The sequence below is a fragment of the Lutra lutra genome, chromosome 1, assembly GCF_902655055.1.
Source record: "Lutra lutra chromosome 1, mLutLut1.2, whole genome shotgun sequence".
Classification (NCBI taxonomy): Eukaryota; Metazoa; Chordata; class Mammalia; order Carnivora; family Mustelidae; genus Lutra; species Lutra lutra.
Window position 1 is genome coordinate 43389649 of NC_062278.1, and position 17564 is coordinate 43407212.

At 36.7% G+C, this 17564-nt stretch overlaps 1 protein-coding gene across 2 annotated transcripts in view; it reads left to right on the forward strand.

The window, feature by feature from the left end:
- ARL13B (ADP ribosylation factor like GTPase 13B) overlaps positions 1 to 17564 on the forward strand; it is a 70922-nt gene that overhangs the window by 15659 nt on the left and 37699 nt on the right. For both annotated transcript variants that reach the window (XM_047722475.1, XM_047722469.1), the window contains 2 exons: positions 2620 to 2690; positions 9315 to 9564. In XM_047722475.1, coding sequence (XP_047578431.1) covers positions 2620 to 2690; positions 9315 to 9564 — 321 coding nt within the window. The remainder of the gene's footprint in view (positions 1 to 2619; positions 2691 to 9314; positions 9565 to 17564) is intronic.

Here is a 17564-nt window from a genome sequence, read left to right on the forward strand (position 1 = left end):
TGGTCATGTTTGAAGCATGGTAGATCTTTAAATACATTATGAATTTTCAAATGGAAATTCAATTAGTTTTAATATTATTTTAATCTAATTCATTGTATATCTAGTAATTTGAGTTACCTAAAATACTATATAAATGCTACATTATCCATTTGTTTTGGATAGACATTTACTATATTTTGCTTAGGAGATTATTTTGCACTTGAATCTTTTTTTTTTTTTAATATTTTAATTATTTGAGAGAGAGAGAGAGAGACCACAAGCAGGAAAGTAGCAGAGGGAGAGGGAGATGCAGGCTTCCTGCTGAGCAGGGACCCTGATTCAGGGCTCAATCCCAGGACCCCAGGATGATGACCTGAGCCAAAGGCAGATGCTTAACCAGCTGAGCCACCCAGGCACCACATAATTTGTACTTAAATCTTATTTGATATTTAGTAGTTGTGAATTCTTCAAACAAAATAATATTGTTATACTCCAGAATATTGCACTGCTTCCTTAAGAAGTAAATGCATATTTTTCACAGTTGATAATGCAGGTATAATTTCTACAAGTGTAGAAGTATCTAGAACTCACATACTATCTCAGCTCTTTAAATTCATAATCTGTCATGGTTCTCTTTGGCATTCCCACTGACCCAACTAGGGTTGGGGTATGGCGATGCTGCTAATTGTGGCTTACTTTATTTTTTCACTGATTCATGCTTAGATATACTTCCATTTATTCCTCATGGTGGGTAGAGACAGTTAAAACTTTTAGAAGACTATGGCTCCTGGATGAAAAAAGAAATTAGTATGGAGAGTAAATCAACTTTATTCACAAAAGCCAAAGTCCTCACCTATGAAGCCATCCATGATCTGGCCTCTGATGTATTTCTGACTCCTGTTGTTCTTCCCTGCTCCATTCTCCCTAGGTTTTACCACATTGGCGTGCATGCTGATAGTAGAACATTCCTGCATGCCCTCACATTAGTGCCTTTGTCCTAGATATTCTTTCTTGACCCAGATATTTGCATGACTAAGGCCTCTCTCCGATTTTACCTTCTCAGTGAGGCCTGCCCATCTCAACAGACATAAAACTGCAACCCAGCTCTCATCCCTACTGCTGCCTCCCTCTAGCCAGCTTTACTGTATATTCTTTTTTCATAGTATGTAACCACCTTCCAACATAGTTATAATGTACTTAGTTCTTATATTTATTAATGTATTATTTATAATATTATATTAATAAATAAATATTTATTAGTTCCTGCCTGCTAACATGTATGTTTAGTAAGGGAAGAATTTCTGTATCTGTTTTTGTTTGTTTTCTTGTTGTAGTAGTTACTTTAATAAACAGGCATATCTTAAGTACCTAGAACACTGGTGTCTAGTGTACAGAAGATGATCAATAACTGTTTGTTTAATAAGTGACCAGTTTGGTTTTTACAAGACCAAGTTTGTTTTTCCTCAGTGTATGACCCATAACTGGACTGCCTTACACCTTCAGCTCTGTCCTTTGTTTTTGTTATATGGATCCTTCAACTACATCTGGCATAAAACAAAAACAAACAGATCCAAGATCCAAGAGAGTCAGAGCTAGAGAGAAAAAAGAAGACCCCTTTTAACATCTAAGTTTTGTGTTTTTTTTTTTTTAACCCTTTTTGGGATGATTGTTTGTGTAGAATGACCTGGCAGAAACCCAGAAGAATATGGTCCCATGGCTTTAACATGACACCCATGTTATGCTGTGGCTTTCTCTCTCTATTCCCAAATCTGTGGTTTTAATGAATGGTCTTACCTCTTATATGTATGATGGCTCAGCCTGAAACAGAAATGAGCTCTAGCTGGGGACTATATTGCCAAGATAATAGGACTGTTATAATAGGTTTGTTCCTTTATACCTATCCCCTGTTTAAGAAATTTCTAGGTGTTAAGTGATTTAGGTTCTGGTTCTGACTCTGTAAGTGACTCATTGTCTTACAACTCTGGTCTTATGTTTCTTCAACTGTAAAATTGAACTAGACTTTTTTTTTCCCTGATTATGTGAAGTTTAGCTATATCATCAAAAAGATTTTAAGTTTTATAATTGTAGGAACCCTCTTTCAAAATATGTTAGCACTTAAGTTAATAATCATGTTATTAAAGTATATTTAAGATTTATACTTGATGAGGTGCTAGATATCTAAAAACAGAGGTGAGCACACCAGTAGTGCCTAGAACCTAACAATAGTTGTTTTCTTACGTATTTCACAAGAAAAAACAGATTCGTGATAATTCTTAGAATTCGGTTAACTAGAAAATTGAATCTTTAGCCATGATAAATAACTCCTGTTAGAATCCTTCTCCCTTCCTTCTTTCTCTTCTCCTATTCTTTCTCTACCTTTTGCCCAATCTCTTGTACAGTTTTCTTTTCTATTTTTTTCTTTTTTGCTGATAGAACTAAAGGATGACACTTTAAAGGTATTTCTCAAGAATTTTGCTTTGGAATCTATTCTGTTCATTATTGAACTGCTTGGGGTCCAGCAGATTATGTTATACATGGTAGATGGTCCTTAAATGTTGCTTGAATGAATGAATTTACTTTTATTTTTCTCCAATATTGAATTAATTCAGAAAGTGATTTTTAAATTTTTATTATTTTAAGGAAGGTGACTCTTGTGATGGTGGGACTTGATAATGCTGGTAAAACGGCAACGGCAAAGGGAATCCAAGGAGGTAAGCAGAAAATATGTATTATTAAACTATTCTGAATTATTTATTTATGTAAATTGCTTTATTATATATTCATTTGGTATAGATTGTATACACTCCCTTACTTTAAATTCTTAGTATGCTTGTGGCTAGTATGGCGAATAGACTCTAGTTTAAGAATACCAGCCTGTTAATATGTTTCAGATTTGAGTAAGTGCAGAGATGCAAAGGATCCTTGAGGTTTTTGATCAGATAAATGGGATCACATCTGTCTTCTCAGCACCAGAGGGAAAAAGCAAAAAAAGGACATGTCCTGCCTTGAAGGATACTCATCTTCCACTTAACATTCTCTTGGCCAGAATTTAGTCACAAGGCTAAGGATGAAAGAAAGGGAGGTAGAAATATAATTAGCTAGCACAACTCTCTTCGTATGTCTTGATTTTTTTTTAATATGATTTGTGACTTTTATAGTTATGATAAAATTATGGCCTTTTCCTTATCAAATGGTTTAATGTCATTTATATTACATTTCATTCATTGTATTTAGTTAGTTAGTCTTAATTTAATACTGTATACTACAGTATAGAAGCAACTGTGCTGGTGAGTTTGTTGTACACCCAGAAGATGTGGCCAAGCATCTTATGGGTATGAATTGGGAAAAAACTTAACATATATTTGTTGCTGAAAAAGGATGTTTCAACAAGATATGGATACCAAATAGTCAGGGGGGCTTTTATTTATGGGAGTTTATGAAAGAAAATTAACATTTTGCAAAACTTGCTGTTGGAGGAAAATGTTTTGTCACCATATATTCGACTATGTAACATGAGATGTAAAGTATATATTTTTGTCTTTGGATTCTTGAAGTCCTTTTGTGTGTACCCTTCATGCTGTTTCCTAGGTTATATCCTCACAGAGCATTCATTGTCATCATCTAAACTAGGGGTGGCAAACTTCTTTTGTAAAGAGCCAGATAGTAAATATTTTACACTTTGAGGGTCATGCATTCTTTTTCCCAGCTATAGAACCATGACATAGTATGAAAGCGGTCATAGCCAGTATATAAACAAATAAGCATGGCCATGTTCCAATGAAGCTTTGTTATGGACACTAAAATTTGATGTATTATGAAATACTGTCTTTTTAATTTTTTCGTAATTACTTAAAAATAGAAAACACAATCTTTGCTTGAGAGCCATATAAAAGTAGATAGTGAGCCAGATTTGGCCTTCAGACTGTGACTCCTCATCTAAGCATCTTTACTTCTTCCATTTCTTCAATCTTACATTCAAGGGAGAAGAATCTAAGTATCAGACTGTCTACTTTGTTGTGTGTACTTAAACATCCTCTTTCCATTAGGATCATTCTCTTCTGATTTTCATTTCTGTTTCTATCAGTTTCTTTTTCTGAGTTTAGAAAATACTCAGGTTGTTATATCATGAACAGAAAGTCAAAGCTGTCTTCAACTTTGAGCTTGTTCTTCATCTTGTTTATTTATTCTTCAGCCTACTCTTGTGACTGATTTCTTACCTTTTTTCTTTTTTTAAGCTTCCAATTATATAGAACTAGATGAAGTTTTCCAATGGAGCTTTTTCATGCCTTTGTATTTGTTTATGCTATTCACACTTATCTTTTTTTTTTTTTTTAAGATTTTATTTATTTATCTGACAGAGCGAGAGAGCACCAGCAGAGGGGACAATGGGGAGAGAGAGGGAGAAGCAGACTCCCCGTGCTAGCAGGGAGCCAGATGTGGGGCTGGATCCCAGAACCATGAGATCATGACCTAAGCTGAAGGCAGATGCCTAACTATCGGAGCCACCCAGGCGCCCCTCCCACTTGTCTTATTAGAGAGAATATCTGCTTATCTTTAAAGCAGAGTATCTATATATTTCTAAAGGTGGATTTTTGTTATATAGTCTCCTTCTTCATGAAGTCTTTTCCACCTCCTGCTAATGTTAGCCATTATCACCACCATCAGTAGATATGACTACTTCCTGTGCTTTGGCCTGTACTTACTTATACCTACTTGTATCACTACTTAAATTACTCCTTCATTCATGCATCTCTTACTCATTCTGGTGTCCCAGTTCAGCCTGCCTTATGTGTAATAGGTAACCTTCTTCCAACATTTTGCCATGGCTTCTATTCTTCAGCTTTTTTCTGGTTTGTTTCAGTTTCTTTCCTTTCTTCTTTTTTTTCCCCTCATTTCTTTTGAGACATACCTGCTTCTTTTCTAAGTGCAATGTCTAAATCCATACCCTCAGTGTCTTTCATCTAGAATGTGATAGCTTCCTAATCAGAGAGTACTTTTCTTACGTTGACCTTTGCTTTTTTGATCAACTTCCCTTCTTTATAGCTATCAAAGTGATTGTATTAGTTGGATGTAGGTTCAGTTGTCCTAACAAAGACCTAAAATTACAGTGGCTTAACAAACTAGAATTTTATTTCTCATAATAGTGCACACAAAAGTAGTGTAGGCCTACCATAATAGCCCTATGGTGGTAGAGACTCAAGTTCCTTCTCCTATTTTTTTTTTTTTTTTGGCCATTTATAGTGTTCTCTCTTGCCTATCTAGTCCAAGGTGCCTCACTACTGTGCATTTTAGCAGGAAGGAAGCAGTAACGGGGAAGGGAGGCCATTTTCTTTTCTTTTAAGGGCATGAACTAGAAGCTGCTATATCAGTTCAGTTCAGTGCCATTGACTAGAACTGGTGGGATTCTGGAGCTGGCTCCTACTTGCTCTATTGGCTTATATCAGCTATCTAGAGCCAGTTAGGTACATCTCTTCCCAATTATGTGTTCAGGTACCTCACACTAGTTTGAAATTGGCCATAGTGGGAATATTCATACCATGGAAAGTGACAAACAGTACATATCAAATTTCCCCAAAAGTGGTTAAACATTTAACTCTACACCACTAGCTCACGATCTAGAGTATGCTTTATTAGCCATCCCTCGCTACCACAGAGATGGGGGATTGTAGTCTTTTTCCTAAATAGGTATGTGCTCAGCTAAAAAATCCAGGATTCTCTTGACTATCCATTGCTGTTTCCTAATAGTTTCCAAGAAATGATTGTTATTTGGGTGGCAAAATTTTTCTTTGTGTAAATTCATCCCTAGTTTTGTTGGATATTAATGTATCTTCATTATGTTATAGGTATTTATGTTTCTACTTTTCTCCTCTATGTAAGAGCTCTGTAAGATCAGAAGATGGATCTTGTTATTGTGTATGTAGGACACTGCATAGTGCTTAGCATATAATAGATGCTCAATAAATGTTATTGATTATATATTTTCACTTTCTCTTGGGCTTTCTAGAGATTGTCTTAACATGTATACTTTACTGAAATCCTCAGGACTGGGGACCATTTGTCTCTGTACTTCTGGTTCTTGTATGATACTTGATCTATAATAGACCCTCAATAAATGGCTACTAGCATGAATGGATGGATAAGTATATGGAAGGATGAAAGGAAGGATGTTAAGGACAGTAGCTTCAGCTGTCATGGCAGTCTGGTGTTATAATATTGAGCCGCTATATACTTTGTGCTAAGTACTAAGGATACAAAGTAGGTCCTAGATATTGGGAAGGTACAGGCTATTGTGAGGACCAGCAAGAAGACAGAATATTATGATAGAGTGTGTAGGTGATACTGCAGGTAGAATGAAATCATTAGAAAGGATTTATAGGGAAGTTGTTTCCAGAACATTTAGTCTTCAGTCTTGAAACACAGAATCATAAATAGGACCCAGAGGAGAGGATAGAGAAGTCAGGGAGGAAAGGCAATTAATGTCTTAAACTGGATTTGAATCCTGGCTCTGCCTACCATGTAACCTTGAAAAAATTACCTAATCTGAATTGGTTTTCTGGGAATGTTGCCATCATTTTATCTGCATTGCTCTCCTTTGCTTGGAATGTTCTTCTGCCTTCTTTATTATAATTATGTAGTTTTTAATACTTCAGCTTTTTTTTTCATGGCCTTTCTGAAGTCTTTGTATACCATAGCTTCTGCCACCCTCCTCTTTAGTGTTTTCCTCCTGAATGCCTGTCGTCTTAGTTTGGGCTGCTGTATCCATATCTTAGACTGGGTGGCTTAAACAAGTTGTTTCTTACAGTTCTGGAGGTTGAAAGTTGTGAAGTTGGGGTGCCAGTATGGTTGGGTTCTTGATGCGGGTCCTCTTCCTGATTTAGACAACCATCTTCTTGCTACAACCTTATGTGGTGCAGAGAGACAGAAAACAAGCTCTCCTCTGTCTTCCTGTAAGTGTACTAATCCCATTATAGGAGCTGCACCCTCATGACCTCACCGAAAGCTAATAACCTCCCAAAGGCTCCACCTCCAAATACCATCTCACTGGGGATTAGGGTTTCAACACAGGCTTTTGCAGGGGGAGGGGAGCACAAGGACACAGGACACAGGCATGTAATCTGTAACAACCTCACATCATCCTCTTGAGTTTTTTCATAGAAATATTGATTCCTATGTTATTCAATTAATATGTATCTGTCTATATTCTACTGTATGTTCTTTGAGAACAGCAACCCTATCTTACTCATCTTTATATCCTAATGCATAACAAAGTCCTGTACTGAGTAGGTGTCTGTACCTGTTAGTTTTCTTATCCCTGTTCCAGCATTGTTAATTTATTTTCATTGATAATTTTCTGGGAACACTTCTGAAATCATGCTCAAAGACAGCTGCCTATTTTAACTAAGAAAACCAGTTCTGGCCTGGACTAGATCCATGATTTTCTTAAATGTCTAGTGTAATCCTGTTTTGGGAGTATCATTCTGCTTATATTTCTTCTAAACTTTTTTCTCCTAGATAATGAAGGTCTTAGAAAAATGTGATTTGTAATGTCTCTTTTAACTCTGTAGGGAGCTGTTTAAACTGTGCTAAGGTACTTGCTGCCTGGGAGTAGTACCCTGCAGATCTGTTTTCCAGTCACACCTAAATCTAGCAGCAAATGCCTTTCAAATTTATCTTTGTAATAGCAAATGTTTTGCTGAATATAGGAATGATAAGACCATCTACACCAGCATTATTCAGTAGAACTTTCTGAAGTGATAGGAATGTTCTATATATGGCCTCTGTCTAGTAGTGGGGTGGGCCACTAGCCAATGTAGCTTTGAGCACTTTAAATGTAGATAGTACACCTGAAGAATTGAAATTTAATTTAATTTTAATTGATTTTAATTTAAAAAGTCTCATGTAGTTTGGGGCCATTGTATTGCCCCAGGTATAAACAAAGTCCAATAGAGTACTGTTTGTTGTGGATTCTGGTGATGAAGAGAGAGTGAAAAGAGATAAACGTGAAGTTTTCTTCATAGCCATTGAGTCATCAGGTTCTTAGTCTTTCTTGAGTTCTGTCTTTCCATTCTTTATTTTCATATCTATCTGAAACGTGGCCATCACTCTCATTTCTAGCCAGTCCTAGAGACTTTGCAAAGAAGTTTCTTAATAAAGCACTACTTTAGTCACCTTAATTATATTACTGGTCTACTGACATCCCTTCCCTGGCTCCCAGTTCTCTCCAGAACCCTCTTCAGTCTGCATTCACGATCTTAAGGGTTTGCTCCAACTACAACATTCAATTTGTTTGTACTTTCTTGCCTTTGCTATTTCTTCTGTTACTTAGATCACTCTTAACCTATCTTGAAGGTCTAAGTCTCAGCTCCCAGTTCAAGTCTTCTTGAACCTTAGTTGTCTTTTTAATCTTATTACCATTCCTTGGCAGTTATGTACACCCTGTACCTCTTTTGTGTTGTCATATATAGAAGTACAGAAAATTTTAATTTTTAATTTTTGAGAACATCCAAAGCATGTTCCTGTAGAAATGATGAAATCTACTCTATGTCTGCAAGCTGCCCTGAAAAGTTTCTTTATTCCAATTATAGCTTTAATTCAATAATTAAAGAAGTGCAGTCTACTCCTCATAGCTTCTCCCATTTTTTGGTTCTTCTCAACTATTCTCTAAATACTCAGTTTTTCTTTATAACTTCACAGAGGTTGCAGTGGTCTCTGGGGATGGCTGTGGTGTTGAAGTGTTGAAATTTTTATTACTTGTAATTTAAGAGAGACAATAGCCTCAAAGGCAAGTGTTCATTCATTTACTCATTCTACAGGTATTTATTGGTTACCTGTTACATGGTAGGCATTATTCTAGGAGCCAGGGTTATGTCAATATAAAACAAATAAAGAAGAAATTTTTATCTGCATGGAGCATAAATTCTAGTTGGATTTTTTTTTTTTTTTAAGATTTTTTTTTTATTTATCTGACAGAGAGAGATCACAAGTGGGCAGACAGGCAAGCAGAGAGAGAGAGAGGAGGAAGCAGGCTCCCTGCAGAGCAGAGAGCCCGATGCGGGACTCGATCCCAGGACCCTGAGATCATGACCTGAGCTGAAGGCAGAGGCTTAACCACTGAGCCACCCAGGTGCCCCTCTAGTTGGATATTTTATAATATCTACCCTTCCACCAAACCTGTATACTTAGATATAAAGCTTAATATGTAAGCAAATAATAAACATTCCATTTAGTACTAAATTATGATGAAAACCGCTTTTTATATCATTTAAGTTGTGAAATTAAATTGATGTTATTAATTTAAAGTCTAAAGATTGTTTCTTTTGTATCATTTGAAACAGAGTATCCTGAAGATGTAGCTCCTACTGTTGGCTTTTCCAAAATTGACCTTAGACAAGGAAAGTTTGAAGTCACCATTTTTGACTTGGGAGGTGGAAAAAGAATTCGGGGAATCTGGAAGAATTACTATGCTGAGTCCTATGGGGTAATATTTGTTGTGGATTCCAGTGATGAAGAGAGAATGGAAGAGACAAAAGAAACAATGTCAGAAGTGCTAAGACATCCTAGGATATCGGGAAAGCCTATACTGGTGTAAGTAACGTTGCTGTCATTGTAAACGCAGAAGCAGTGACATTAGCCAATAAAGAAATTTATGTAAGTTACAAAATAAATAAGCAAATAAGCTAAAATTGTCATATCCTAATGTAATAAAATGTGGTTAACTGGGGATTGTTCATATAGTGAGGCCTTGTTTTGGTCTCCTTAGTAATTAAGGATTGAGGCTGTGTTATTAAGAAGAGTTATACTTAGATCTTCTGGGTATTCAAATATAAACTCTTTGTTTTATTTGATAACTTACTTTTTATAAGATTCTGCATTTTGAAATGACCTAGTAACAAGGTTCTAGGATGTTTTCCAATTTTTTCCCTCTTTTAATAATTTATGTTTTGTGTTTGTCTTCTTTTTTTGAGGAGTATTTTTTTTTTTTTAAGATTTTATTTATTTATTTGACAGACAGAGTCACAAGTAGGCAGAGAGGCAGGCAGAGAGAGAGGAGGAAGCAGGCTTCCCACTGAGCAGAGAGCCCGATGTGGGGCTCGATCCCAGGACTCTGGGATCATGACCTGGGCTGAAGGCAGAGGCTTTAACCCACTGAGCCACCCAAGTGCCCCTCTTAAAGAGTATTCTTATTTGGAAGTTATTTAAAAGGTTTATTCTAAATTTCTAATTTTTTTTAAAAGATTTTATTTATTTGAGAGACAGAAATCACAAGTAGGCAGAGAGGCAGGCGGGGTGGGGTCGGGGGGCGGGGATGCAGGCTCCTTGCTGAGCAGAGAGCCGGATGTGGGGCTCCATCTCAGGACCCTGAGATCATGACCTGGGCTGAGGGCAGAGGCATTAACCCACTGAGCCACCCAGGTGCCCCTGATTTCTAAATTTTTATTCCTATATTTCCAAATTGAATGTGTGATCTGTGTTGTTATCAACTAGGTAATGTGCTTATATCATTTTGTTCAGCTGCCTAAACATATTTTAAAAAGTGACAAAGGACTTTTACACCAACTAGCATCACAGCCTTTCTGCACAGTAAACACCAGATGGTGCTATAACTATAAGACATAGAAAAATGAAAGTCCTTTAAATTGCTCTTAAAATCAGAGTGAACTGAATGTGTGCCATTGCCTTCTTGTCCCTTTTTCCTCATGCTTGTTTCATTACTGAGGATTAAAAACAACCAACCAGCTTATCATGTGGCTAAATGAGAAATTGTAAGCAGAGTTTCTCAGTGGTCCTCAGCAGTAAATGAACATTTTTTAAAGGAGGCAGTTTAGAAGCTTTCATTACACAAAGTAAGACTTTATGGCATCATTTATTAGTACAGATCCTATGGCTTAATTTTTATTTATTTAACCAATTAGTGAAGTTATTTGATTTGTGTAATCAATTCTCACCCTTATTGAATTTGAAGGAAAGTTTAATAGACATATGTATGAAGAATGAACTGTGTTGAACCCCATAGGCTAAGATTCTCTACACATTTAAGCAAAAAACCTGTGACTACTTCTAAAGTAAAAAGTGTTAATGACTGAGATGACTGATGCTCATGTGTAAAATAATTGTGTGTTCATTTTTAACCTAATAGTCATTTATTTCATTCATTCATTCATTCATTCATTCATTCATGTGTTAATTCAGCAATATTTATTGTGCATCCACTATGTGCTAGGCATTGTTCTGGGGATGGGGATACATTTGGGAACAAAAACAGTATAAATCCATGTATGATCTCAGAAGCTTACATTCTAGGGGGTGGCATACACAATAAATGTAATAAATAAGATATATCATACATTAGGTGATAAGAATATTGAAAAATGCAGGTAAAATATCCGGGAGCCTATCGTGGTGGTATGGCAGTGGTATGTTACTTTATAATTAGGATAATCACAGTAGGTTTTTTTTTTTTTTTTAAGATTTTCATTTATGAGAGAGAGAGAGAGACAGCATGAGAGGGGGAAGGGTCAGAGGGAGAAGCAGACTTCCCGCTGAGCAGGGAGACCGATGCGGGACTCTATCCCGGGACTCCAGGATCATGACCTGAGCCAAAGGCAGTCGCCCAACCAACTGAGCCACCCAGGCGCACATCACAGTTCGTTTTGAGGAGATGACACTTGAGGCAAGAGAGGCAATTATCTAGATGTATGTGGAAAAGCCGCGAGGCAGGAGTATGCAGTTCCTAAGTGACTATAGTTAGCACTGACAATCAAATAACGGCCAACAAGAGACCTGCTGTCTGTTCTCTCCCTTCTCTCACCTAGTAGATTTTCAGAATAGAGGGTGAAAAACTCTGGAAGATCACTGACTGGGGGTTGCCTCACCATTACAATTTTGTAATCAGGGCAATCTCACAAAGACATGAGAATTAATAATGGATACTATAATTTGCTTCTGAAGTATAGTATGGTTCCCCATTTGACCAGTTTTTTTCCCGGGGTATTTTACAACCAAAGATTTTTTGTTAATAAAGATAAACTGCTTTTTGAAATGAGTGTGCTTTAGAAATATACAAAATTTATAAGAAGTACACATTCTTAATAAATAAACACGTAGGTAAGAGTGAGTAAAAAACATTGGATCAACCACGTGAGCCAATCACTACTAACATTTTGATGCATTTCCTACACACATTTTTGCAAAATCTGTAATGTATACAGTTGCATATAATATATAAAATTTTGTATCCCATCTTTCCTTACTTTAAAAAATATGTATATATATATATATATTTTAATTTATTTGTTTGTTTTTAAGTAAATTGTCATGACCCTGAGATCAGAAGTCACATGCTCTTCTAACTGAGCCAGGGGCCCCTGTACCCCCACCTTTTTTTTTAATAAGTTTCTAAATCCCTCTTAAGTACCTATACGAAACCTATATTTGGGAATTCTCCTGTTTACCTTTTTCTCTCTGACTGACAAGTAGTTTCTCTTATTGATGTTACTGTCTTAATATCCTTTGAGTCTCTACTTCTCTGTAATCCTCTCTGTAATCCATCTGCACTTCTCCCCTGTGTTTCTGAGAGCAACAGTCTTCTAAGCAGTCTCCCTGCATTCTTGCCCATCTAAATTGCTAGCAGGAGCCTTTTTCTTTATTTAATGTTTTTTAAATTTATAGAATTTGATATTTTACAAGAAAATTTGATGTTTTACAAAACCAGTACATGCTTTAACAAGTGAAACAATGTGGAATATATAAAGACGATGAGAGCTCTTTAAAATACACTCTTGGATAATAAGTGGGAATGACCTCTGGCAGAACCCTGCTAAGCTTAGTGCTAGGACCTGGTGGGTTGTGGAGACAGAGGGGGAGGGTACCTGAATCAGGAGGCAGGCTACAGTGTCCCTTCTTGCACTTAGCTGCTTCCTTCCAGCCCACAAACATCGGGACCTATCATGGGCAAAATTCAGTGACAACATCTAATTTCTTCTCTGCATCCCTGTCTGAGCCTAAACTAGCTGATTTAGGACCGACAGGGCCTCTCAGAACTCACTTCAGTACCTAGATAACTTTCCCTTTCCACCCTATAATGATGACCAAACAGCTAACAATATAACACCTCTGAGAAGATTCAGCCATTCAACAGAAATAAACCTGAAAACTTAGAATATTATTTTTAATCACAAAATTACAAATTGAGGGAGCCAGGATTCATTCATGCTATGGGGAGCAAAGTTAGATCACAGTAGCTGATGCTGGGCAGTCTCTGTCCTGGCCTGACTTGCCTTTGCACACCAGCCTAACAGCAGGTGTCATTGAAAATGAAGCCTCAGCCAAATTTCACTTCATGTCAGACTTGAGGGCTCTCTTGAAAGGTCAGAATCATAGAACATCACCAGTCTTCTGTGTTTTATTAGCTCAGAAATTCTATTTTACTGTTCCATAGCATTTACTACTTAATGAGTATAATATTTTGATTAAAATCTCTGAAATAGTGGTGAAAAGTTGAAAAACCATGGATTTAGAGAGAAGATGGAGAGTCTGGAACCTGGATTCTAAGAGCTGATGTGAATTTATTTATGACCCTGGCAAATCACTCTACTTCCTTGAACTTAGTGGCTAAATGCCTCTTCTATATTAAAAGTAGCTGTAAAATATTGTAATTCTGCTTTTGTATTCAGCTGCTATAATCATGTGAACCATACTGTAGGGTATTGTAAGAATCCATTTCAGTAAAACAGTAAAAGTGATTAAAGAGAGTCAAAATAGATGCTATTCAAATCAAATGTTCTGCTCTGTAATCATGTTAACCTATTTACCTAGAGTTTTCCTTTTACTCTTTTAGTTATAATAGAGATTTACCTTATACTCTGATAAGGTATGAATTATATTATCTGCCCTTATGTACTTCCTCCATACTCTTCCTTTAACAATTTATAACTTAATTTTTTAAAAAACTAAGATTAGATACTCTGGACAGATAAAGACCTCTCCAATAGAAAAAATAAATAACTTTTGGAGTTGTATCAATGGCACTAGAATCAACATAATCCCTAATTTCTTTTTTAATTGAAATATAGTTGATGTATAATATTAGTTTCAGGTGTACAATGCAGTGATTTAACAATTATATATACATTACAAAATGCTCACCATGGTAAGTGTATTTACCACCTGTCACCATACAGTTATTACAATATTATTGACTCTATTCCTATGCTGTACTTTTCCTTCCCATGACTTATTTTATAGCTGGAAGTTTTACCTATTTCACAACCTCCCTAACCCTCTCCCAGCAGTTAGCCCAAATTTCAAGCTCAACACCTACCAAGAAATTCTTCATAAATAATATAAGGCCCTATTTGATGATTACTTCTGGAAGGAACTGAGCTGAAGCTTTCCTTTTTTATGGCTGAATCTCCTAATACTTAAAACTGGGATAACTCTGGAGATCCAAGGCTAAAATTTCCTCCCAGGATAATTGTTAGCACATTTGAACTCTTGGAATGATGCCACTTTCTCATTACATACTGTTTTTCTGTGCAATTATATGACCTAACTTTGGGCCAAACATTGCAAATTAGATGCTTTGCAACAAAAGTAATATAGAGGAGTTTCACTCAGGGATGAAAACATAATATCTCTGATATGATCTACTAGGTGTTATGAACATTTGAATAAAAAAGCATTTTGTGACCCAGAGGTCTTTGCACTTATGATTGCCTCCCAGAACCCTCTGAAATCCACATACATGATCCTGAGTGCATGTGCATTTTTCCTTGGGAGCAGATCCTAGCTCTCATCAAATTCCTAAAGGATTTCATGACCAAAAAGGTTAAAAACTATGGCAGTGAGTTTCCATATTAGGAAAAGCAATAACCAGGGTTTTATTATTACTTTTCCAATAGAAGAGTTTTTGTCTCTAACTTTATATGCCTACTTGAGTCACCTTTTTTCTAGACAGTATTATAGGAGAACGTTTACAAATTTCTTTGAGTCCTATTTATTGTAAGTGCTGAGAAGTTAACTAAAGTTACGTATTATCCTGTCATTAGATTTTGAGGAAAATGCACTTTTACCAAGTTAGACCTTTAAATAATAAATAGGAGAACCTGGGCCCTTTTGAGATTGCTAGAAACTCTCTAAGTATGCAAATATGGACTGCCTGTCATTTAATCCTGTTGTCTTTAGTGCTGAGTCCTTTAACTTACTATTTTTACCAGCTGAAAACCCTACTCACTGGCTTAAGATTTCTCTTCTTGCAGTGAAATCTTACCAGGCTGTTATCTTCATCAACCTTATTTAGTTATATCATTGATTCACCTCCAAACTTCCTTTCTAAAGTCTTCCTTTTGTCTCTGTTGGCATCAACTTCACTCTTTGCAGCTGTAGTTCATAGTGAAGCTTCTCAGCTGGTTAACTTCCTAGATAATTTATGCATAAGAAACCTTCAGAGGTTGCCATCCTTCCCTTCCCCACCTGAATGCACTTTATATAAAAACAATACAACAAAGAAAAACCTGTTGGTAGTGTTGTTAGCAAGGTGTTTTTGGGGACCATCTGCACCAACATCAGCCCAGACCTTTTAAATTTTTGAGGGTGTGGCCAGGGAATGCTTCTGGTTTTTTTCACAGGTTCTCCAGATCATTCTGATGCACAGCAAAAGTTGAGGGCTACTGGTGTAGGGGAAAGTGGGTTTTGGAGTCAGACAGGCCTTGGGCAGCTCACTTGTTTTTTCTGAGCATCCATGTCTACCCTTGTAAATAAGAATTTTAGTATCTGTGTTGTCATATGAGTTTCAAATGATGCGTTTAAAGCAGCTAATGCAGTCCTTTATTAATGTTCTGTAAATGTGATGATGGATATGAATAGTTATTGTTGATGATACGCTGTGCCTGGATGGAGATGGTTTAGGAGAGCAAGTTTTAAAGTGTCTCATCATATGAATTCAGGCAACGTGAAGCTTTTGATTACAGAAAATGATATAATTTAGTAGGTGAGAATATGAGCCCAAGTGCTCATAGTAATTTTACCAGTAGATTTCCTAATATTGTACCTCTAACACTTAGTAGTTTTTTTTCTCTTTAGGGTAGTAATTTAAATGAAAAAAAAATTACTTTTAGTGCCTACCGAATGTGTGAATCAAATATATATGAAATGTTCAACTAATTAAGTATCCTGTTGTTTTGTTGCTTAGGTTAGTATTTTTCTTTTTCCTTTTTTTTTTTTTTTTTTTTTTAAGATTTTATTTACTTGAGGGTGCCTGGGTGGCTCAGTGGGTTAAGCTTCTGCTTAACCAGAAGCTTTCAGCTCAGGTCATGATCTCAGGGTCCTGGGATCGAGGCCCGCATTGGGCTTCTCTACTCATCAGGAAGCCTGCTTCCCCCTGTGTCTCTGCCTGCTTCCCTGCCTACTTGTGACCTCTCTCTCTGTCAAATAAATAAAATCTTAAAAAAAAAAGATTTTATTTATTTGAGGTAGGGAAAGAGAGCATGAGCAGGGGGGAGTGGCAGAGGGAGAAACAGACTCACTGTTGACCAGAGAACCCAATATGCGGCTCCATCCCAGGACCCTGAGATCACGCCCTGAGCTGAAGACAGACACTTTAACCAACTGAGCCACTCAGGGGTCCGTCTTTCTCCCTTCCTTCCTTCCTTCCTTCCTTTTCCTCCCTTCCTTCCTTTCTTCCTCCCTTTCTTTCTATCTGATTTTTAAGTACTCTCTACACCCAACATAGGGCTTGAATTCACAACCCCAAGATAAAGGTCACATGCTCTGCTGACTGAGCCAGCCAACCGGGTGCCCTAGAGTGATTCTGATTAGTTTTAAAATATAACAATGAAAATTATATGTGATACATGTGATGTATTGCTTTGCTATGAGTCTTTCTGTGCTTAAGTCTTGCTTTAAAAAAGCACTATGTGCAGATATAAATACTAATAGAAAATTACTATTTTACAAATCATCTGGACATAATTATGCCAGTGAGTAGTAAATAATACTTAATATTCTCAATTTCTGTGATAAACAGTTCAGGAACACTAATAAACAAGTGTCAGTAAGGTACTAAATAAAAGGTTATAGTGCAAGTTTAGAAGGGACAGAAGAGATTTATTACCACCTGATTAGGATTGTTTAAGCAGTTGTCACTGACACTCATTTTGTTAAGGCGTTGAAAGTTATCAAAAATATATACTAGAACTTGATGCCTGAACAGAAATGTTGAGATCACTGATCTCATTTTCAATAGTTAACCTGTGAGTTTTAAGTTAACTAACTATACTATTTTTAGTTTAATAAGTGAAGGCTTGGGACACCTGGGTGGCTCAGTTGGTTAAGCGGCTGCCTTCGGCTCAGGTCATGATCCCAGCGTCCTGGGATTAAGTCCCACATCAGGCTCCTTTCTCCGCAGGGAGCCTGCTTCTCCCTCTGCCACTCTGTCTGCCTGTGCTCTCTCTTTCTCTCTGACAAATAAATAAATAAAATCTTTAAAAAAAAAAAAGAGTGAAGGCTTGCTTTGTCACTGACTTTAGAAGTTTCTGATGTTAGAGCAGGTAAAGGCTACAGAGGAAAATCATGACTCAGTAGTGATG